The sequence below is a fragment of the Tachypleus tridentatus genome, chromosome 11, assembly GCF_004210375.1.
Source record: "Tachypleus tridentatus isolate NWPU-2018 chromosome 11, ASM421037v1, whole genome shotgun sequence".
In the NCBI taxonomy this organism is placed as follows: domain Eukaryota; kingdom Metazoa; phylum Arthropoda; class Merostomata; order Xiphosura; family Limulidae; genus Tachypleus; species Tachypleus tridentatus.
In genome coordinates this window covers 33,578,377-33,596,704 of record NC_134835.1, presented here as the reverse complement: position 1 = coordinate 33,596,704, position 18,328 = coordinate 33,578,377, and the positions used below count along the sequence as shown (strand labels likewise).

General features: G+C 34.0%; 1 protein-coding gene across 1 annotated transcript in view; it reads left to right on the top strand.

The window, feature by feature from the left end:
- The first annotated feature begins 5,336 nt into the window (after positions 1-5,336).
- Positions 5,337-18,328, top strand: part of LOC143231891 (atrial natriuretic peptide receptor 1-like) — a 204,730-nt gene continuing 191,738 nt past the window's right edge. Inside the window, exon 1 of the mRNA XM_076466669.1 lies at positions 5,337-6,409. Within this exon, the coding sequence (XP_076322784.1) occupies positions 5,626-6,409 (784 nt within the window). The 5' untranslated portion in view covers positions 5,337-5,625. The remainder of the gene's footprint in view (positions 6,410-18,328) is intronic.

Sequence of the window (18,328 nt, the reverse complement as noted above, 5' to 3'; positions counted from 1 at the left end):
CCACCTTACGGACGACCGTTTGTGCTACTACTTGCTAGTCGTGACGTTCATATTTCATTTAAAATTTAGAAAAAGTGAAACATTTTCTATAGAAGGAATTTTTGTTTGGAGAGTTCTGCACGGAAAAATGTCTGGTTGTGCTTTTAAACCATACGTAACCCATTGCATTAAAATGATCCAGAGCTCGTAATGTTCAGTAAATTTACAGTTATAAACTGTAATGTTTTTACACACTAAACGTGATACCGATTACTGAACTTACAACAGTTTTTACGAATTTCATTTTGTCAGTAGCACATTTAAAATTTACATCAATGAAGATACAATCAAACCCTCACGTACAGCTCTGGTGAAAATCCTGTTCTCGTTGTGAGGACAGTAATTTTATTTAATATTGTGTTCTTTTATAAATAAATGGATGTTGCGCTTTGCGTAGTTATTTTTAAATTGTCTGAATTTTGACCACCCAAGTGCGTGATATTCTTTATGGATTTGTGTTTATGATAACACTCAATAGATGGCGAAAGTTGTGCACAATAATTTTTTTTCTATGAATTATTGCTGCAACATATCTAAGGTGAGAAGAAACTGGTAAGTAAACAGCTAAACTAACACACGAGAAAGGTGTGTGTGTTTCTCACAGCAGAGCCACAGCGGGCTATTTGCTGAGTTCACCCATGGAAACTGAACCGCTGCTTTTAGCGTTGTAAATCTGTAGACTTACCGCTGTATTAGCGGAGGGCGAATAGAAATGAACCTGCAAAGTAAATAACTGAATTAATCCTATAAAAGGTGCAATCTTGCTTTTCGCAACAAATTAACCCAATATTAATCATTTTAGATAATATGTTGGATTTTAAGTATTAGTTCATGATACGTTTATTATTGGTTAACTTCGACATAGAATAACATTTAATAATACAGTGTACATTTCAGAAATTTTAAAGTATTCTCATTACAATAGGGTTTTTTAATGTAAAATAAACTTATAATTAACGATAGCATTCTAATTGCTATCTTCATCTTCAAAACTATTGGATATTTTTCCAATCATAATAGTTTCGATCGATACATTAACAACTTTCAAGCCATAATTTATGTATCATAAATTGTGACTAATGTGTGAACGTTGAATTTCACTTTATACTTTTTATGTTTACAACATTGTTTTACCTATTTAATGTTTTGGTTACATTTTGTTATTTACTTTACGATTTATAAGCATTTCGGTTGTAGTTTGTTATTTAATTTAAAATTTAGAGGTGTGGCCTGAAATGGTCAGTTGGTTAAGACACTCGACTCGTAATCTGAGGGTCACAGGTTCAAATCACCGTCACACCAAACATGCTCCCCCTTCAGCCGTGGGGGCGTTATAATATGACAATCAACCCCACTATTCGTTGGTAAAAGAGTAGCCCAAGAGTTGGCGGTGGGTGGTGATGACTAGCTGCCATCCCTCTAGTCTTACACTGCTAAATTAGGGACGGCTAGGACAGATAGCCCTCGAGTAGCTTTGTGCGAAATTCCAAAACAATATTTATTCTGTCAATAAAATCCTTCTCGTCTTACATGGCCAAGCGTGTTAAGGCGTGCGACTCGTAATCTGAGGGTCACGGGTTCGCATCCCCCATCGCGCCAAACATGCTCGCCCTTTCAGCCGTGGGGTCGTTATAATGTTACGGTCAATCCCACTATTCGTTGGTAAAAGAGTAGCCCAAGAGTTGGCGGCGGGTTGTCATGACGAACTGCTTTCCTTCTACTTTTTCATTCCTAAATTATGGACGGCTAGAGCAGATAGCCCTCAAGTAGCTTTGCGCGAAATTCAAACAAACAATTTATAGGTATTTTGGTTATATGTTGTTATTTACTTTATGATTTATAAACGATGTTATTTATTTTATAAATTATATGTGTTGACTCTCAAACACTTCTATAGCCTTATGAATGTTTTCTAAAATACTAGGGCTAAATTTTCAATTATTAACTCTAGCTGGTATAAGATCATAGTGACCCAATACTGGTGTTTTAGGGTTAAGGCGTTACCTTACTTATGTGTATGTGTATATATATATATATATATATAAATATTCCTTTTTCCATACTTACAGGATGATGGAATAATCAGATTTCGGAACGTTCAGAGAACTGTGTAAGTGGCATGCAATATCATTCTCTCAACCGTAGTTATCTTCATAAGAGGAAGGAATCATTTGTCTCTGAGATAACATAGATAGTATATCTCAGTGAAATGGAAAATATGTTTTAATCACATATGACGAATTATCGTATTTCTTCGGATCGTGTGCTAAAAATCACAAACATAGTCGAAGGTAAACCAGTGTTTTTGGAAAAAGAACCAAAATGCAAGCGATTCAACATCATTTTACCTCGGTCCATACACCCTTTGTAAACTGGTGTCCCATTTAATAATATGTAGTCGAACAAAATATAATGTAAATTCTGGATAAAGTATTATTTTCATTATAACAGCGAAGTCACCTTCTTGGCTCGGATTTGTAACATAATTAAAATTAATAGGCTCGTAGTTTATAACGCTAAAATGTGAAGTTTGATTCCTGCAGTAAATACATCGCAGATGACCAACTTTGTGCTTAAACAACAATCGAACAAACCAGAGGCGACAAGTTTGTTTGTTTTTGAATTTCTATGGCTGCAAACTTACAACGCCAGAAACCGGGTTTAGATACCTGTGGTGGTCACAGCACATTGAGTCCACTGTATAGCTTCGTGTTTAATTTCAAATAAACCGAAGCAAAAGAAGGAGAGGACGTAAAATGTGAAGGTAGTTTATGAACCTCATTCAGACCTTTTACAAGTGTTTTAACAACTAGTCATGCCACCAACTTGATGACACAGCGGTATATCTGCAGATTTTCAACGACAGAAACCAGGTTTCGATACCCGTGGTGGGCAAAGCACATATAACCCATCGTGTAGCTTTGTGCTTAACTACAAAGAAACGACCGGACTCACATATTTCATTTAACAGGATACGAATAAAAACACATATCATTTCACACTCTGGGTCCATGGAGTTACTGTTGTCGCAGTACTCAAGTGCCTATGTGTTTCGTCTTCACCGTGTCTTGGAATACAACGTTTACAGAACATATAAAATTAAATACATTGCTACAAACTACTTATAATCTTTTGAAATAAACTCTGCTAAGGACCTGGAGCAATAACTTTGCATTAACAGAAAATGATATTTTCTTTGTGAAGCTTTTGTGTTTGAACTTATTTGACCTCACAATGCTCCTTCAGAGCCCAATACAACAAAAATGTCTTAGCCCCAAAACAAATGACAACAAAGACATTTGGCTAAGGTTTTTACCTTATGCTCTTTTCTGACCACTTTTGTTCTGCATTCATCAAGCGTTACCTTCGTAAACAGCACGAGCTATTAAAACAGTCTTGGTGGTGCTGTGTTTAAAAAAATACTTGTTTTCATGCATTAGAAATAATAAAAGATAAATATACAGAACTATGATGTTTAGAACAGACTCGTCATACTGTGGTATTGAGAATAAACACGTGATATTGTGGTGTTTAGAACAGACTCGTCATACTGTGGTATTGAGAATAAACACGTGATATTGTGGTGTTTAGAACAGACTCGTCATACTGTGGTATTGAGAATAAACACGTGATATTGTGGTGTTTAGAACAGACTCGTCATACTGTGGTATTGAGAATAAACACGTGATACTGTGGTGTTTAGAAAAGACTCGTCATACTGTGGTGTTGAGAATAAACTCGTCATAATGTGGTGTTGAGAACAAACTCGTGATACTGTGGTGTTGAGAACAAACTCGTAATACTGTGGTGTTTAGAACAAACACGTGATACTGTGGTGTTTAGAACAGACTCGTCATACTGTGGTGTTTAGAACAAACTCGTAATACTGTGGTGTTTAGAACAAACACGTGATACTGTGGTGTTTAGAACAGACTCGTCATACTGTGGTGTTGAGAATAAACTCGTGATACTGTGGTGTTTAGAACAAACTCGTAATACTGTGGTGTTTAGAACAAACACGTGATACTGTGGTGTTTAGAACAGACTCGTCATACTGTGGTGTTGAGAATAAACTCGTCATAATGTGGTGTTGAGAACAAACTCGTAATACTGTGGTGTTTAGAAAAGACTCGTCATAATGTGGTGTTGAGAACAAATTCGTAAGCCCGGCACTGGGAAGAGATTCTTGGTTTGTAAAAAAAAAAAATCCATACGTGACAGAAAAAAGAAAAAGAAAGTCATTTTCGAAATCTGTGAAAGTGAATTATGGGTAATCTATTATTAAAACCCAAGCAGCTTTTATGAAGCTTAAATTTGCAGACCTGTGTAATTAGGGCTCAAGAGACGTGACTATATCATGATATAATGTGATGATACCCGATGTTGACTAGTTATAAAAATGAAGGTTAACTAACTATTATATAATGGTAACCAGGGTTATATAATTAGGATAATAATTACAACTAAATAACTATGAAGACAATCAATTTTAATTAATTATGATAATTGTTAGTATTAAACACGTGATAAAGATTATGATTAGATAAGTAGGTTCAAGGGCATTATTTATTATGTTGAGGTTCAAACAGCTATAATATTAGGCCTAGATCAATTACTGACATTCAGGAATAACTGTATATTTATACCCGTCACAAACGTAATCCGAGGGTCGTAGGTTCGCCCTTTCAGCTGTGGGAGTGTTATAATGTGACGCTCAATCCTACTATTCGTTGGTAAAAGAGTAACTCAAGAGTTGGCGGTGGGTGATGATGACTAGCTGTCTTCCTTCTAATCTTACACTGCTAAGTTATGTACGGCTAGCGCAGATAGCCCTCGTGTAGCTTTGCGCGAAATTAAAAAACAAACAAACCCGTCACGAATCCATGCGTCTCTGCTATTTTACGACTTAGCATCTTACCAGCAATATATTTATTAATGATGTAATAATGTGAACGAAAATAAAACCGAGCTATAAGATCAAACAGAATATTGTTATTATTATCTAACCTCGCAACGAGTGAAAAAAGTGGGTGGGGCTTGTGACGAAACGAATGACGTAAGGGTTCGCGCTTGTTCGCAGATAGTTTCGTATAACGCGGCACTGGGGTTAAACACCACACGCGTTCCTTCAGCTTGCAGTATTGGTATCGGTAGACAAGCCTTACGACCACGGATGTTGATGAAGTAAGTAAAAAAAAAACAAATCGGAGGGGAAGTTATCCTTTTTTTTTTTCAAAATAGAATGCGAACCTTTCGACGAGAATATATCTCTAAAATAAAAAAAAATTTTGGAAATCCTTCAAGTGTTGGAACGTTTTTTTACGACAAACTTTACTGTCGATTGAGAGAGATTTAACAGACACGAATGCGCTCAGTTTACCTTCTTGTTAATCTATAGAACTACGTATAAATTACTTTTCTTACTGTATCTGCGTGGTGATAACGTGTGGAAGGAGAGATGTCACAAAGTTAATTTTGCTCCAAGTTATGAAACGTTTCTTCAAGATGATCTCATAAGAAGACCCGTTATCTATGTTCGTTTCCTCCCGCGTCTCTTTGTTTGAGAAGTGGTAGACATATCTTATAATGAAGTGGTCCCACGCTTACTTAACATTACTCAATTTATTTTGTTACTTCTTGAAAACTGTTTCTCCAGAAAGCTATACTGAAGGAGTAATTCCAAGGAGATTTTTTGTTCCAAACAGAAGTTCCATCACTATACGACAAGAAGCTCTTAACCAAAGAGAACGAACGACGTCCACCTTGAATATTATTGTTTTGGCTCCAGATAACGATAGGCTACCTTATTCTCTTCATAAAGTTGTACCTGGAGTTTTGTATGCCATCCAAACCTTGAAGAAGAGTCTATACGAACGCTTAGGTGGTCGTTTAGTCCAAACCATCTACAAAGATACGGACTGTTCTTCAACGACAGGACCCATAGCAGCGTTGGACTTTTATGTGACCGGAACAGCAGATGTTTTTTTTGGCCCTCTGTGCCCCTACGTGCTGGCCCCTGTAGCTCGCTATTCAGCTTTCTGGAATATTCCTCTCTTGACTGTTGGGGGTCAGAACAGTAACTTTGATTCCAAGTATCCCCATTATCGACTGATGACCAGAATGAACGGGTCATACACCCAAATCGGACATCTTTTCCTCGAACTGTTACGAAAGTTTCACTGGAAAACGGTGGCTCTGTTGTTCCACGATTTCCGAGATCAGTCTTTGGGTCACTCCAACTGTTTCTTCACCTTTGGGGCTGTGTACACCGCTTTAGGCCGACAGTCTTTCAACGAGGTTTTTGACGAGACAAAACCGGAAGAAAAAGATTTCCACAAACTGCTCAAGGAAATATCGACCAAAGCTCGCAGTAAGTATTCGTGTCTACTTCTGCCACATGGAAAGATTACTTATAAGACGTTAGGTGACTCTGTGATTCAAATTATTAGTAAACTGGAAGTTCAACTGTTATTTATATAACGCTGAGTTTAAATTAAATGCACAATATTATCGTGTTCACAAATTAACTAAAGCGATCTTAAGGTATATTTGTTGCGAAGCGCAAAGCTAAACAGTACACCACCAGCGCTTGCACACATCGGGTATCGAAACGCGATTTTTAGCGTTATGAGCTCTTAATTTTCCAGCAGGATGGGTCTAAAGAAACAGAAGTAAATCCCGTTCTACGTTTGATCAGTTTTGCACGTGTTTCGAAATATTTCATTAAAATATTCATCACGCTGTGATGCGAAGAGTCCACTTATATCAAATTGTGACACACGGCAATGACGCCCTTTGGAATTAAAATTCCTACATTTTTATTAATTCTAGCTAAAAATACCACACAAAAAACAGCAAAAGATAGAAAGAATTGCAAAAAATATGTCTCTTTTTTCGAAAATTCACAAAATTATTAATAAATCAAATCAATCTCTGTTTGGTATCTACGATATAAAAGTTCTGTTTGCTTGTTTGTTTGTATATGAACTTCGCGCAAAGTTACAAGAGGGCTATCTGCTCTATCCATCCCTAATTTAGCATTGTAACACTAGAGGGAAGGCAGCTAGTTGTCACCACCCACCGCCAACTCTTGGGCTACTCTTTTACCAACGAATAGTGGGATTGACCGTCACATTATAACGCCCCCACAGCTGAAAGGGTGACCATGTTTGACGTGACGAGGATTTGAACCCACGACATTCAGATTACGAATGAAACGCCTTAGCTTATGTCTGTTTGAAAATATACAGTAAACGTTTGGTTTGGTTTGTTTTAATTTCGCGCAAAGCAACACGAGAGCTATCTGCGCTAGCCGTCCCTAAGTTTGCAGTTTAAGACTAGAGGGAAGGCAGCTAGTCATCAGCACCCACCACCAAATCTTGAACTACTCTTTTACCAACGAATAGTGGGATTGACCGTTACATTATAACGCACCAACGGCTGAAAGGGCGAGCATGTTTGGTGTGACGAGGAGTTGAACCCGCGGCATTCCGAGTACGAGTTGAACGCCTTAGCCACCTGACCATGCCTAGGTCTGTTTGAAAATAGAATAATCGCAACCAAAAAATATACAGCTTCACATACTTAAACTACGTTGTTATTCAATCATTGTATGTTTATGAAATAAAATGTATAAGGTTTGTTTGTTGGAATTAAAGCACAGAGCAACACAATGGGGTCCGGCATGGTCAGGTGGGTCAAGGCACTCGACTCGTAATCCGAGGGTCGCGGGTTGGAATCCCAGTCGCACCAAACATGCTCGCTCTTTCAGCCGTGGGGGTGTTATAATGTGATGGTCAATTCCACTATTCGTTGGTAAAAGAGTAGCCCAAGAGTTGGCGGTGGGTGCTGATGATTAGCTGCCTTCCCTCTAGTTTTACACTGCTAACTTAGGAACGGCTAGCGCAGATAGCCCTTGTGTAGCTCTGCGCGAAATTCAAAGCAAACTAAACCAAAACACAATGGGTTTTCTGAGCTCTCTGCCCACCACCGGTATCGAAACCCGTATTATAGCGTTGTAAATAAATACATTAGTGTCTCTAAAGTTAGAAATACTGCCTCAGTCTATACCTTATTACATACACATTTGAGTGATTTAGTTGTGTTTGTTATTATTCGGTAAGCCTTTTTTTAAATATTTTTATTACCGCTATAAATTACACAGCCTAAATTGCTACATTTAGCAAAACATTTAGCGATTCTCGTGATGTATTTATTTTCAAAACAATTTTAATAAGTGTATGAATATTAATTACATGAACCTGTATGGCCAGATAGTTAGAGACGCTCGACTCTTAATGTGAAGTTCCCGATTCGAATCTTTGTCACACCAAACATGCTCGCCATTTCAGCCGTTGGGACGTTATGAAGTCTCAATCAATCCCACTATTCGTTGGTAAAAAGAGTAGCTCAAAATTAATTACTTTAATGAAAGCCATCAATTGGAACTCCAAGAAGTATTTGTTAACATAAAATTCACTGTTACGACTCCCACTGCGTTGATATGAAATTATGAGAAAAGTAATACTAAATAAGTTTTAGATGTGTGTTCTATTTTCTTTTTGTAGTTATTACAAGAAATTTTATTACAAAACTGGACGAAGTGAAATGTTTTTCCCAGTTTTCACCATTGTAGTATATTTCACTTACATTTCGTTTTTTCATTACTTGTTTGGGACATTCACAGAAACAATGAAGGATTATCCGTTAGCCTTAATTTTGAAGAGATAGAAATCTTCTCGTGTTTCAACGACAAGTTTACGAGATTACGATGCTAAAACCAAGACAAGTTGATAGACTTGAGGGAAGTTAGTAGTGAGAAGTAGTTGTGTTGAACAAATAGTAGGATTTAGTTATCACTGTCATATTAAATCCACAACTTCAAAATGCGTGGAGTGGTTTTTATTTTAACAACGGGTCTCCGGTTATTGTCTCTTGTAGACCTGGTCCGACACATTAACCACCAGGCCAGGTCTGACAACACACTCACATCGGATTTTCTTTAGTTGTTTGTGATTAAACACAAATCAACATGATAGGCTGTCTATGCTCTCCCAACCACGGGTATCGAAACCCGGATTCTAGAGTTGTAAGTCCGTAAACATGCTGCTGTGCCCCTGGGAGTCTTACAATGGAATGTTGACATTTCATCTTAAGGCGTTTCACGTGGAGCTAAAGAGCATTCGTCATAATAACACAAAAATAATGAAGTAATTATGTGTAAATGTGTAATAATGTGTAAATCAGTTGAATTGTAGCTTTCGACTGCAATTTGTTGTTGTTTTTTCTCAGTGCTTTGAGTACTCGAAACTCATCGGAGTTACCGACATATCTTACTCTTGTCATCTGGACTAAATGCGTTTCCTTTATACTTGTCCTGAAGTGAATTATGAAAACAGAAGATTTTAACGAACCAAGCCTAGTCAGAGCGACGATTACCATATCTTCTCTCACTCACTGTATCAGCATGGCTCGGAATGGCTAGGTGGTTATAAGGCGTTCGACTCGTAATCTGAGGGGCCCGCGTTAGAATTCATGTCATATCGAACGTGCTCATCCTTTCAGACGTAAAAGAGTAACCCAAGAGTTGGCGGTGGATGGTGACGACTAGCTGCCTTTCCTCAAGTCTTACACTATTAAACTATAGATGGCTAGCGCAGATAATCCTCGTGTAGGTATGCGCGAAATTAAAACAAACAAACAAACTGACACCACATCTACTTGTCATTCACACAGCGACTGAAACTGAACAAGTCAGTAAAGGAAATAAATATGGAAAATACAAAAGTGTCTTGTGGATCAATACAGACAAAATACATCAAAGTGTCTTGTGGATCAATACAGACAAAATACAAAAGTGTCTTGTGGATCAATACAGACAAAATACATCAAAGTGTCTTGTGGATCAATACAGACAAAATACATCAAAGTGTCTTGTGGATCAATACAGACAAAATACATCAAAGTGTCTTGTGGATCAACACAGACAAAATACATCAAAGTGTCTTGTGGATCAATACAGACAAAATACATCAACGTGTCTTGTGGATCAATACAGACAAAATACAAAAGTGTCTTGTGGATCAATACAGACAAAATACATCAAAGTGTCTTGTGGATCAATACAGACAAAATACATCAAAGTGTCTTGTGGATCAATGCAGACAAAATACAAAAAGTGTCTTGTAGATCAATACAGACAAAATACATCAAAGTGTCTTGTGGATCAATACAGACAAAATACAAAAGTGTCTTGTGGATCAATACAGACAAAATACATCAAAGTGTCTTGTGGATCAATACAGACAAAATACAAAAGTGTTTTGTGGATCAATACAGACAAAATACATCAAAGTGTCTTGTGGATCAATACAGACAAAATACAAAAAGTGTTTTGTGGATCAATACAGACAAAATACATCAAAGTGTCTTGTGGATCAATACAGACAAAATACAAAAGTGTTTTGTGGATCAATACAGACAAAATACATCAAAGTGTCTTGTGGATCAATACAGACAAAATACAAAAGTGTTTTGTGGATCAATACAGACAAAATACATCAAAGTGTCTTGTGGATCAATACAGACAAAATACAAAAGTGTCTTGTGGATCAATACAGACAAAATACAAAAGTGTCTTGTGGATCAATACAGACAAAATACAAAAGTGTCTTGTGGATCAATACAGACAAAATACATCAAAGTGTCTTGTGGATCAATACAGACAAAATACAAAAGTGTCTTGTGGATCAATACAGACAAAATACATCAAAGTGTCTTGTGGATCAATACAGACAAAATACATCAAAGTGTCTTGTGGATCAATACAGACAAAATACATCAAAGTGTCTTGTGGATCAATACAGACAAAATACATCAAAGTGTCTTGTGGATCAATACAGACAAAATACAAAAGTGTTTTGTGGATCAATACAGACAAAATACATCAAAGTGTCTTGTGGATCAATACAGACAAAATACAAAAGTGTCTTGTGGATCAATACAGACAAAATACAAAAGTGTCTTGTGGATCAATACAGACAAAATACATCAAAGTGTCTTGTGGATCAATACAGACAAAATACAAAAGTGTTTTGTGGATCAATACAGACAAAATACATCAAAGTGTCTTGTGGATCAATACAGACAAAATACAAAAGTGTTTTGTGGATCAATACAGACAAAATACATCAAAGTGTCTTGTGGATCAATACAGACAAAATACAAAAGTGTTTTGTGGATCAATACAGACAAAATACATCAAAGTGTCTTGTGGATCAATACAGACAAAATACAAAAGTGTCTTGTGGATCAATACAGACAAAATACATCAAAGTGTCTTGTGGATCAATACAGACAAAATACAAAAGTGTCTTGTGGATCAATACAGACAAAATACAAAAGTGTCTTGTGGATCAATACAGACAAAATACATCAAAGTGTCTTGTGGATCAATACAGACAAAATACAAAAGTGTTTTGTGGATCAATACAGACAAAATACATCAAAGTGTCTTGTGGATCAATACAGACAAAATACAAAAGTGTTTTGTGGATCAATACAGACAAAATACATCAAAGTGTCTTGTGGATCAATACAGACAAAATACAAAAGTGTTTTGTGGATCAATACAGACAAAATACATCAAAGTGTCTTGTGGATCAATACAGACAAAATACAAAAGTGTTTTGTGGATCAATACAGACAAAATACATCAAAGTGTCTTGTGGATCAATACAGACAAAATACAAAAAAGTGTCTTGTGGATCAATACAGACAAAATACAAAAGTGTCTTGTGGATCAATACAGACAAAATACAAAAGTGTCTTGTGGATCAATACAGACAAAATACATCAAAGTGTCTTGTGGATCAATACAGACAAAATACAAAAAGTGTCTTGTGGATCAATACAGACAAAATACATCAAAGTGTCTTGTGGATCAATACAGACAAAATACATCAAAGTGTCTTGTGGATCAATACAGACAAAATACATCAAAGTGTCTTGTGGATCAATACAGACAAAATACATCAAAGTGTCTTGTGGATCAACACAGACAAAATACATCAAAGTGTCTTGTGGATCAACACAGACAAAATACATCAAAGTGTCTTGTGGATCAATACAGACAAAATACAAAAGTGTCTTGTGGATCAATACAGACAAAATACATCATAGAATACAGCAGGATGTGAAGGAAAAGGCTAAGACTAGTCAACACAGCCAAAGTAATGGAACTAATTATCAGACAGACACCTTGCAACAGTTAGTTGAGTCAGGAAGAATGTAACAGAAAAGATAAATGGATAAATAGACATCTAGTGCTTAAATGGTCAGCACCAACATCTGACCGATCCAGTACATATGATATATATAAGACTACACGTGATTGGCCAGTAAACGTTATGATAAGATCATGCCCTCGCACCCTTCTTAAACCTGATCTCCAATTGGAGACAGATCGTGCACAAGAAATACATAAGTAAATCCTTTGAGAAATTTGAAGGATCATCTCATAACATAGCTATATGTTCCAAGACATAGTGGCAAATCATTCGATATGAAAGTACAGAGCTTAGCTGGGATGATGCAACCATTGGGTGATATGGTAAAACCTCTTATTGTTATCTTTAGTGAGATAGTATGTAAACCAAAGGAACAGAAAAAGACCAAACTGGTCAACTGAAAGATTGGAGTTGAAGGGGACGAAGTATGGATGTATGAGGGAAAAATAGATATTATTTAAATCAAAGTGAATTTGGCATTATAACTATAAAGCCTTGAGAAGATTATAGTCTGGAGGATAGTCTGTGTCAAGGCCAACGCTTGTTGTTTTATTCAGTGTGTGTGTGTGTTTTTCTTATAGCAAAGCCACAAAGGGCTATCTGCTCAGCCCACCGAGGGGAATCGAACCTCTGATTTTAGCGTTGTAAATCCGGAGACATACCGCTGTACAAGCGGGGAGCCGTGTTTTATTCAGACCTTATGTAAATGAAAATGTGCAAATTTGTCCGTTTTTATATATAAAATAGGTTAATTTCTAAATTTCATTATCCAGGTCACAAAAGCAAAGTTTGAAGGGAATAATGGCCATTTTCTGTACTTTTACAACATAAGCAATTAAGAAATAACACATACTATCCAGGAATAAAATTCGTATTACATAGTGTAGTTTATTAAATCGCTAATAAACTTATATTAGCTCGGCATGGCCAGGTGGTTAAGGCGCTCAACTCGTAATCCGGGGGGTCGAATTCGAATCCCTATCACCACAAACATGCTTGCCCTTTCAGCTGTGGATACGTTATAATGTGACGATCAATCCCACTATTCGTTGGTAAAAGAGTAGCTCAAGAGTTGGCGGTGGGTGGTGATGAGTAGCTGCCTTCTCTCTTGTTTTACACTACTAAATTAGGGATGGTTAGCGCAGATAGCCATCGTGTAGCTTTGCGTGAAATTCAAACCAAAACAATCCACTAGCTATTAGTAAGGCTTATTAGCAAAAACCCATATTACCCAACTTACTTCATTTACCGTCCTTTCGTCATGTTATATCTGTACAGATTCTTATCCAAGTATTTAAATGCAGTCTCCATGGATAAAAAGGAGCAATTTTATCATGTTATATAATCCTGGGTTCAAGTGTTTTCTTAATGTTTATTATCTAATTTTTTTTTACTTGCACATGAAAAACAAACATTTCTCAGTTTCGTTTTGTTATATCTTCGTACTTTAGGGTCCAAAACAACTTCAGGAGATAGGCAGTCAAGTGGATAATATTATTCTGTTGAATGTTAACTGAAAACAAAAGAGGAAATAGCAGTTTTTGCTGGTTATTTTACATCATACACATTGGAAAGAAAACAAGTGAGGTCTTGAGGAGTTTGAATATCGCGTGAAATCGATGAAAAACGTTCCATCGCATTTACGGTTTTTTCTTTCTTTGCAGGGCACCACAGTAATTCTGACGAATAGTTTTACTCTGCAATAGAAACATTTCCCAACACTCAGATAAGAGACTAATAATATGAAACCGTTCAACATTTTATATACAATAAAAAAGAATGGTTTGTTTCTCCATAAATACAAAGTTACACAAATAAGCTACCGTAGGTATCGAGACCCTATTTTTAGAAGTATAAAAAAGCCTTCGGACTTACCACGGAACCATAAGATGGTGGTGTTAAAAGAAAGTGCGTGTGTTTTAGTTTCAGGACAAGCTACAGAAATATCTGTTGAGCCCCAAATTATAGCGTTGTAAACTTGATGTTGATTCATTATTTGGACGTAAGAGAATGGACAATGCGTTTTAAATGTTTATATTTAGTGTGACTAGGAATATATTACATTATAAGATGTTTATATTTAGTGTGACTAGGAATATATTACAGTATAAGATGTCTATATTTAGTGTGACTAGGAATATATTACAGTATAAGATGTCTATATTTAGTGTGACTAGGAATATATTACAGTATGAGATGTTTATATTTCTGTGATTACGAATATATTGTGTTTTAAATGTTTATATTTAGTGTGACTAGGAATATATTACAGCATGAGATGTTTATATTTAGTGTGATCAGGAATATATTACAATATGAGATGTTTATAATTAGTGAGATTAGGAATATATTGCGTTTTAAATGTTTATATTTAGTGTGACTAAGAATATATTACAGTATAAGATGTTTATATTTCTGTGATTACGAATATATTGTGATTTAAATGTTTGTATTTAGTGTGACTAGGAATATATTACAGTATGAGATGTTTATATTAAGTGTGACTAGGAATATATTACAGTATTAGATGTCTATAATTAGTGTGACTAGGAATATATTACAGCATGAGATGTTTATATTTAGTGTGATTAGGAATATATTACAATATGAGATGTTTATAATTAGTGAGATTAGGAATATAATGCGTTTTAAATGTCTATAATTAGTGTGACTAGGAATATATTACAGTATAAGATGTTTATATTTCTGTGATTACGAATATATTGTGACTTAAATGTTTGGATTTAGTGTGACTAGGAATATATTACAGTATAAGATGTTTATATTCAGTGTGACTAGGAATATATTACAGTATGAGATGTTTATATTTAGTGTGACTAGGAATATATTACAGTATGAGATGTTTATAATTAGTGTGACTAGGAATATATTACAGCATGAGATGTTTATATTTAGTGTGACTAGGAATGTATTACAGCATGAGATGTTTATATTTAGTGTGATTAGGAACATATTACAATATGAGATGTTTATAATTAGTGAGATTAGGAATATATTACAGTATGAGATGTTTATATTTCTGTGATTACGAATATATTGTGATTTAAATGTTTATATTTAGTGTGACTAGGAATATATTACAGTATGAGATGTTTATATTAAGTGTGACTAGGAATATATTACAGTATTAGATGTCTATAATTAGTGTGACTAGGAATATATTACAGCATGAGATGTTTATATTTAGTGTGATTAGGAATATATTACAATATGAGATGTTTATAATTAGTGAGATTAGGAATATAATGCGTTTTAAATGTCTATAATTAGTGTGACTAGGAATATATTACAGTATAAGATGTTTATATTTCTGTGATTACGAATATATTGTGACTTAAATGTTTGGATTTAGTGTGACTAGGAATATATTACAGTATAAGATGTTTATATTCAGTGTGACTAGGAATATATTACAGTATGAGATGTTTATATTTAGTGTGACTAGGAATATATTACAGTATGAGATGTTTATAATTAGTGTGACTAGGAATATATTACAGCATGAGATGTTTATATTTAGTGTGACTAGGAATGTATTACAGCATGAGATGTTTATATTTAGTGTGATTAGGAACATATTACAATATGAGATGTTTATAATTAGTGAGATTAGGAATATATTACAGTATGAGATGTTTATATTTCTGTGATTACAAATATATTGTGATTTAAATGTTTATATTTAGTGTGACTAGGAATATATTACAGTATAAGATGTTTATATTTCTGTGATTACGAATATATTGTGATTTAAATGTTTGTATTTAGTGTGACTAGGAATATGTTACAGTATGAGATGTTTATAATTAGTGTGACTAGGAATATATTACAGTATAAGATGTTTATATTTCTGTGATTACGAATATATTGTGATTTAAATGTTTATATTTAGTGTGACTAGGAATATATTACAGTATAAGATGTTTATATTTCTGTGATTACGAATATATTGTGATTTAAATGTTTGTATTTAGTGTGACTAGGAATATATTACAGTATGAGATGTTTATATTTCTGTGATTACGAATATATTGTGATTTAAATGTTTGTATTTAGTGTGACTAGGAATATGTTACAGTATGAGATGTTTATAATTAGTGTGACTAGGAATATATTACAGTATAAGATGTTTATATTTCTGTGATTACGAATATATTGTGATTTAAATGTTTGTATTTAGTGTGACTAGGAATATATTACAATATGAGATGTTTATAATTAGTGTGACTAGGAATATATTACAGTATTAGATGTCTATATTTCTGTGATTACGAATATATTGTGATTTAAATGTTTGTATTTAGTGTGACTAGGAATATATTACAGTATGAGATGTTTATATTTAGTGTGACTAGGAATATATTACAGTATGAGATGTTTATATTTAGTGTGACTAGGAATATATTACAGTATGAGATGTTTATATTTAGTGTGATTAGGAATATATTACAGTATGAGATGTTTATATTTAGTGTGACTAGGAATATATTACAGTATGAGATGTTTATATTTAGTGTGACTAGGAATATATTACAGTATGAGATGTTTATATTTAGTGTGACTAGGAATATATTACAGTATAAGATGTTTATATTTAGTGTGACTAGGAATATATTACAGTATGAGATGTTTATAATTAGTGTGACTAGGAATATATTACAGTATTAGATGTCTATATTTCTGTGATTACGAATATATTGTGATTTAAATGTTTATATTTAGTGTGACTAGGAATATATTACAGTATTAGATGTCTATAATTAGTGTGACTAGGAATATATTACAGTATAAGATGTTTATATTTCTGTGATTACGAATATATTGTGATTTAAATGTTTATATTTAGTGTGACTAGGAATATATTACAGTATAAGATGTTTATATTTCTGTGATTACGAATATATTGTGATTTAAATGTTTGTATTTAGTGTGACTAGGAATATATTACAGTATGAGATGTTTATAATTAGTGTGACTAGGAATATATTACAGTATGAGATGTTTATATTAAGTGTGACTAGGAATATATTACAGTATTAGATGTTTATAATTAGTGTGACTAGGAATATATTACAATATGAGATGTTTATAATCAGTGAGATTAGGAATATATTGCGTTTTAAATGTCTATAATTAGTGTGACTAGGAATATATTACAGTATAAGATGTTTATATTTCTGTGATTACGAATATATTGTGACTTAAATGTTTGGATTTAGTGTGACTAGGAATATATTACAGTATAAGATGTTTATATTTAGTGTGACTAGGAATATATTACAGTATGAGATGTTTATATTTAGTGTGACTAGGAATATATTACAGTATGAGATGTTTATAATTAGTGTGACTAGGAATATATTACAGCATGAGATGTTTATATTTAGTGTGACTAGGAATGTATTACAGCATGAGATGTTTATATTTAGTGTGATTAGGAACATATTACAATATGAGATGTTTATAATTAGTGAGATTAGGAATATATTACAGTATGAGATGTTTATATTTCTGTGATTACGAATATATTGTGATTTAAATGTTTATATTTAGTGTGACTAGGAATATATTACAGTATAAGATGTTTATATTTCTGTGATTACGAATATATTGTGATTTAAATGTTTGTATTTAGTGTGACTAGGAATATATTACAGTATGAGATGTTTATATTTCTGTGATTACGAATATATTGTGATTTAAATGTTTGTATTTAGTGTGACTAGGAATATATTACAGTATGAGATGTTTATAATTAGTGTGACTAGGAATATATTACAGTATAAGATGTTTATATTTCTGTGATTACGAATATATTGTGATTTAAATGTTTGTATTTAGTGTGACTAGGAATATATTACAATATGAGATGTTTATAATTAGTGTGACTAGGAATATATTACAGTATTAGATGTCTATATTTCTGTGATTACGAATATATTGTGATTTAAATGTTTGTATTTAGTGTGACTAGGAATATA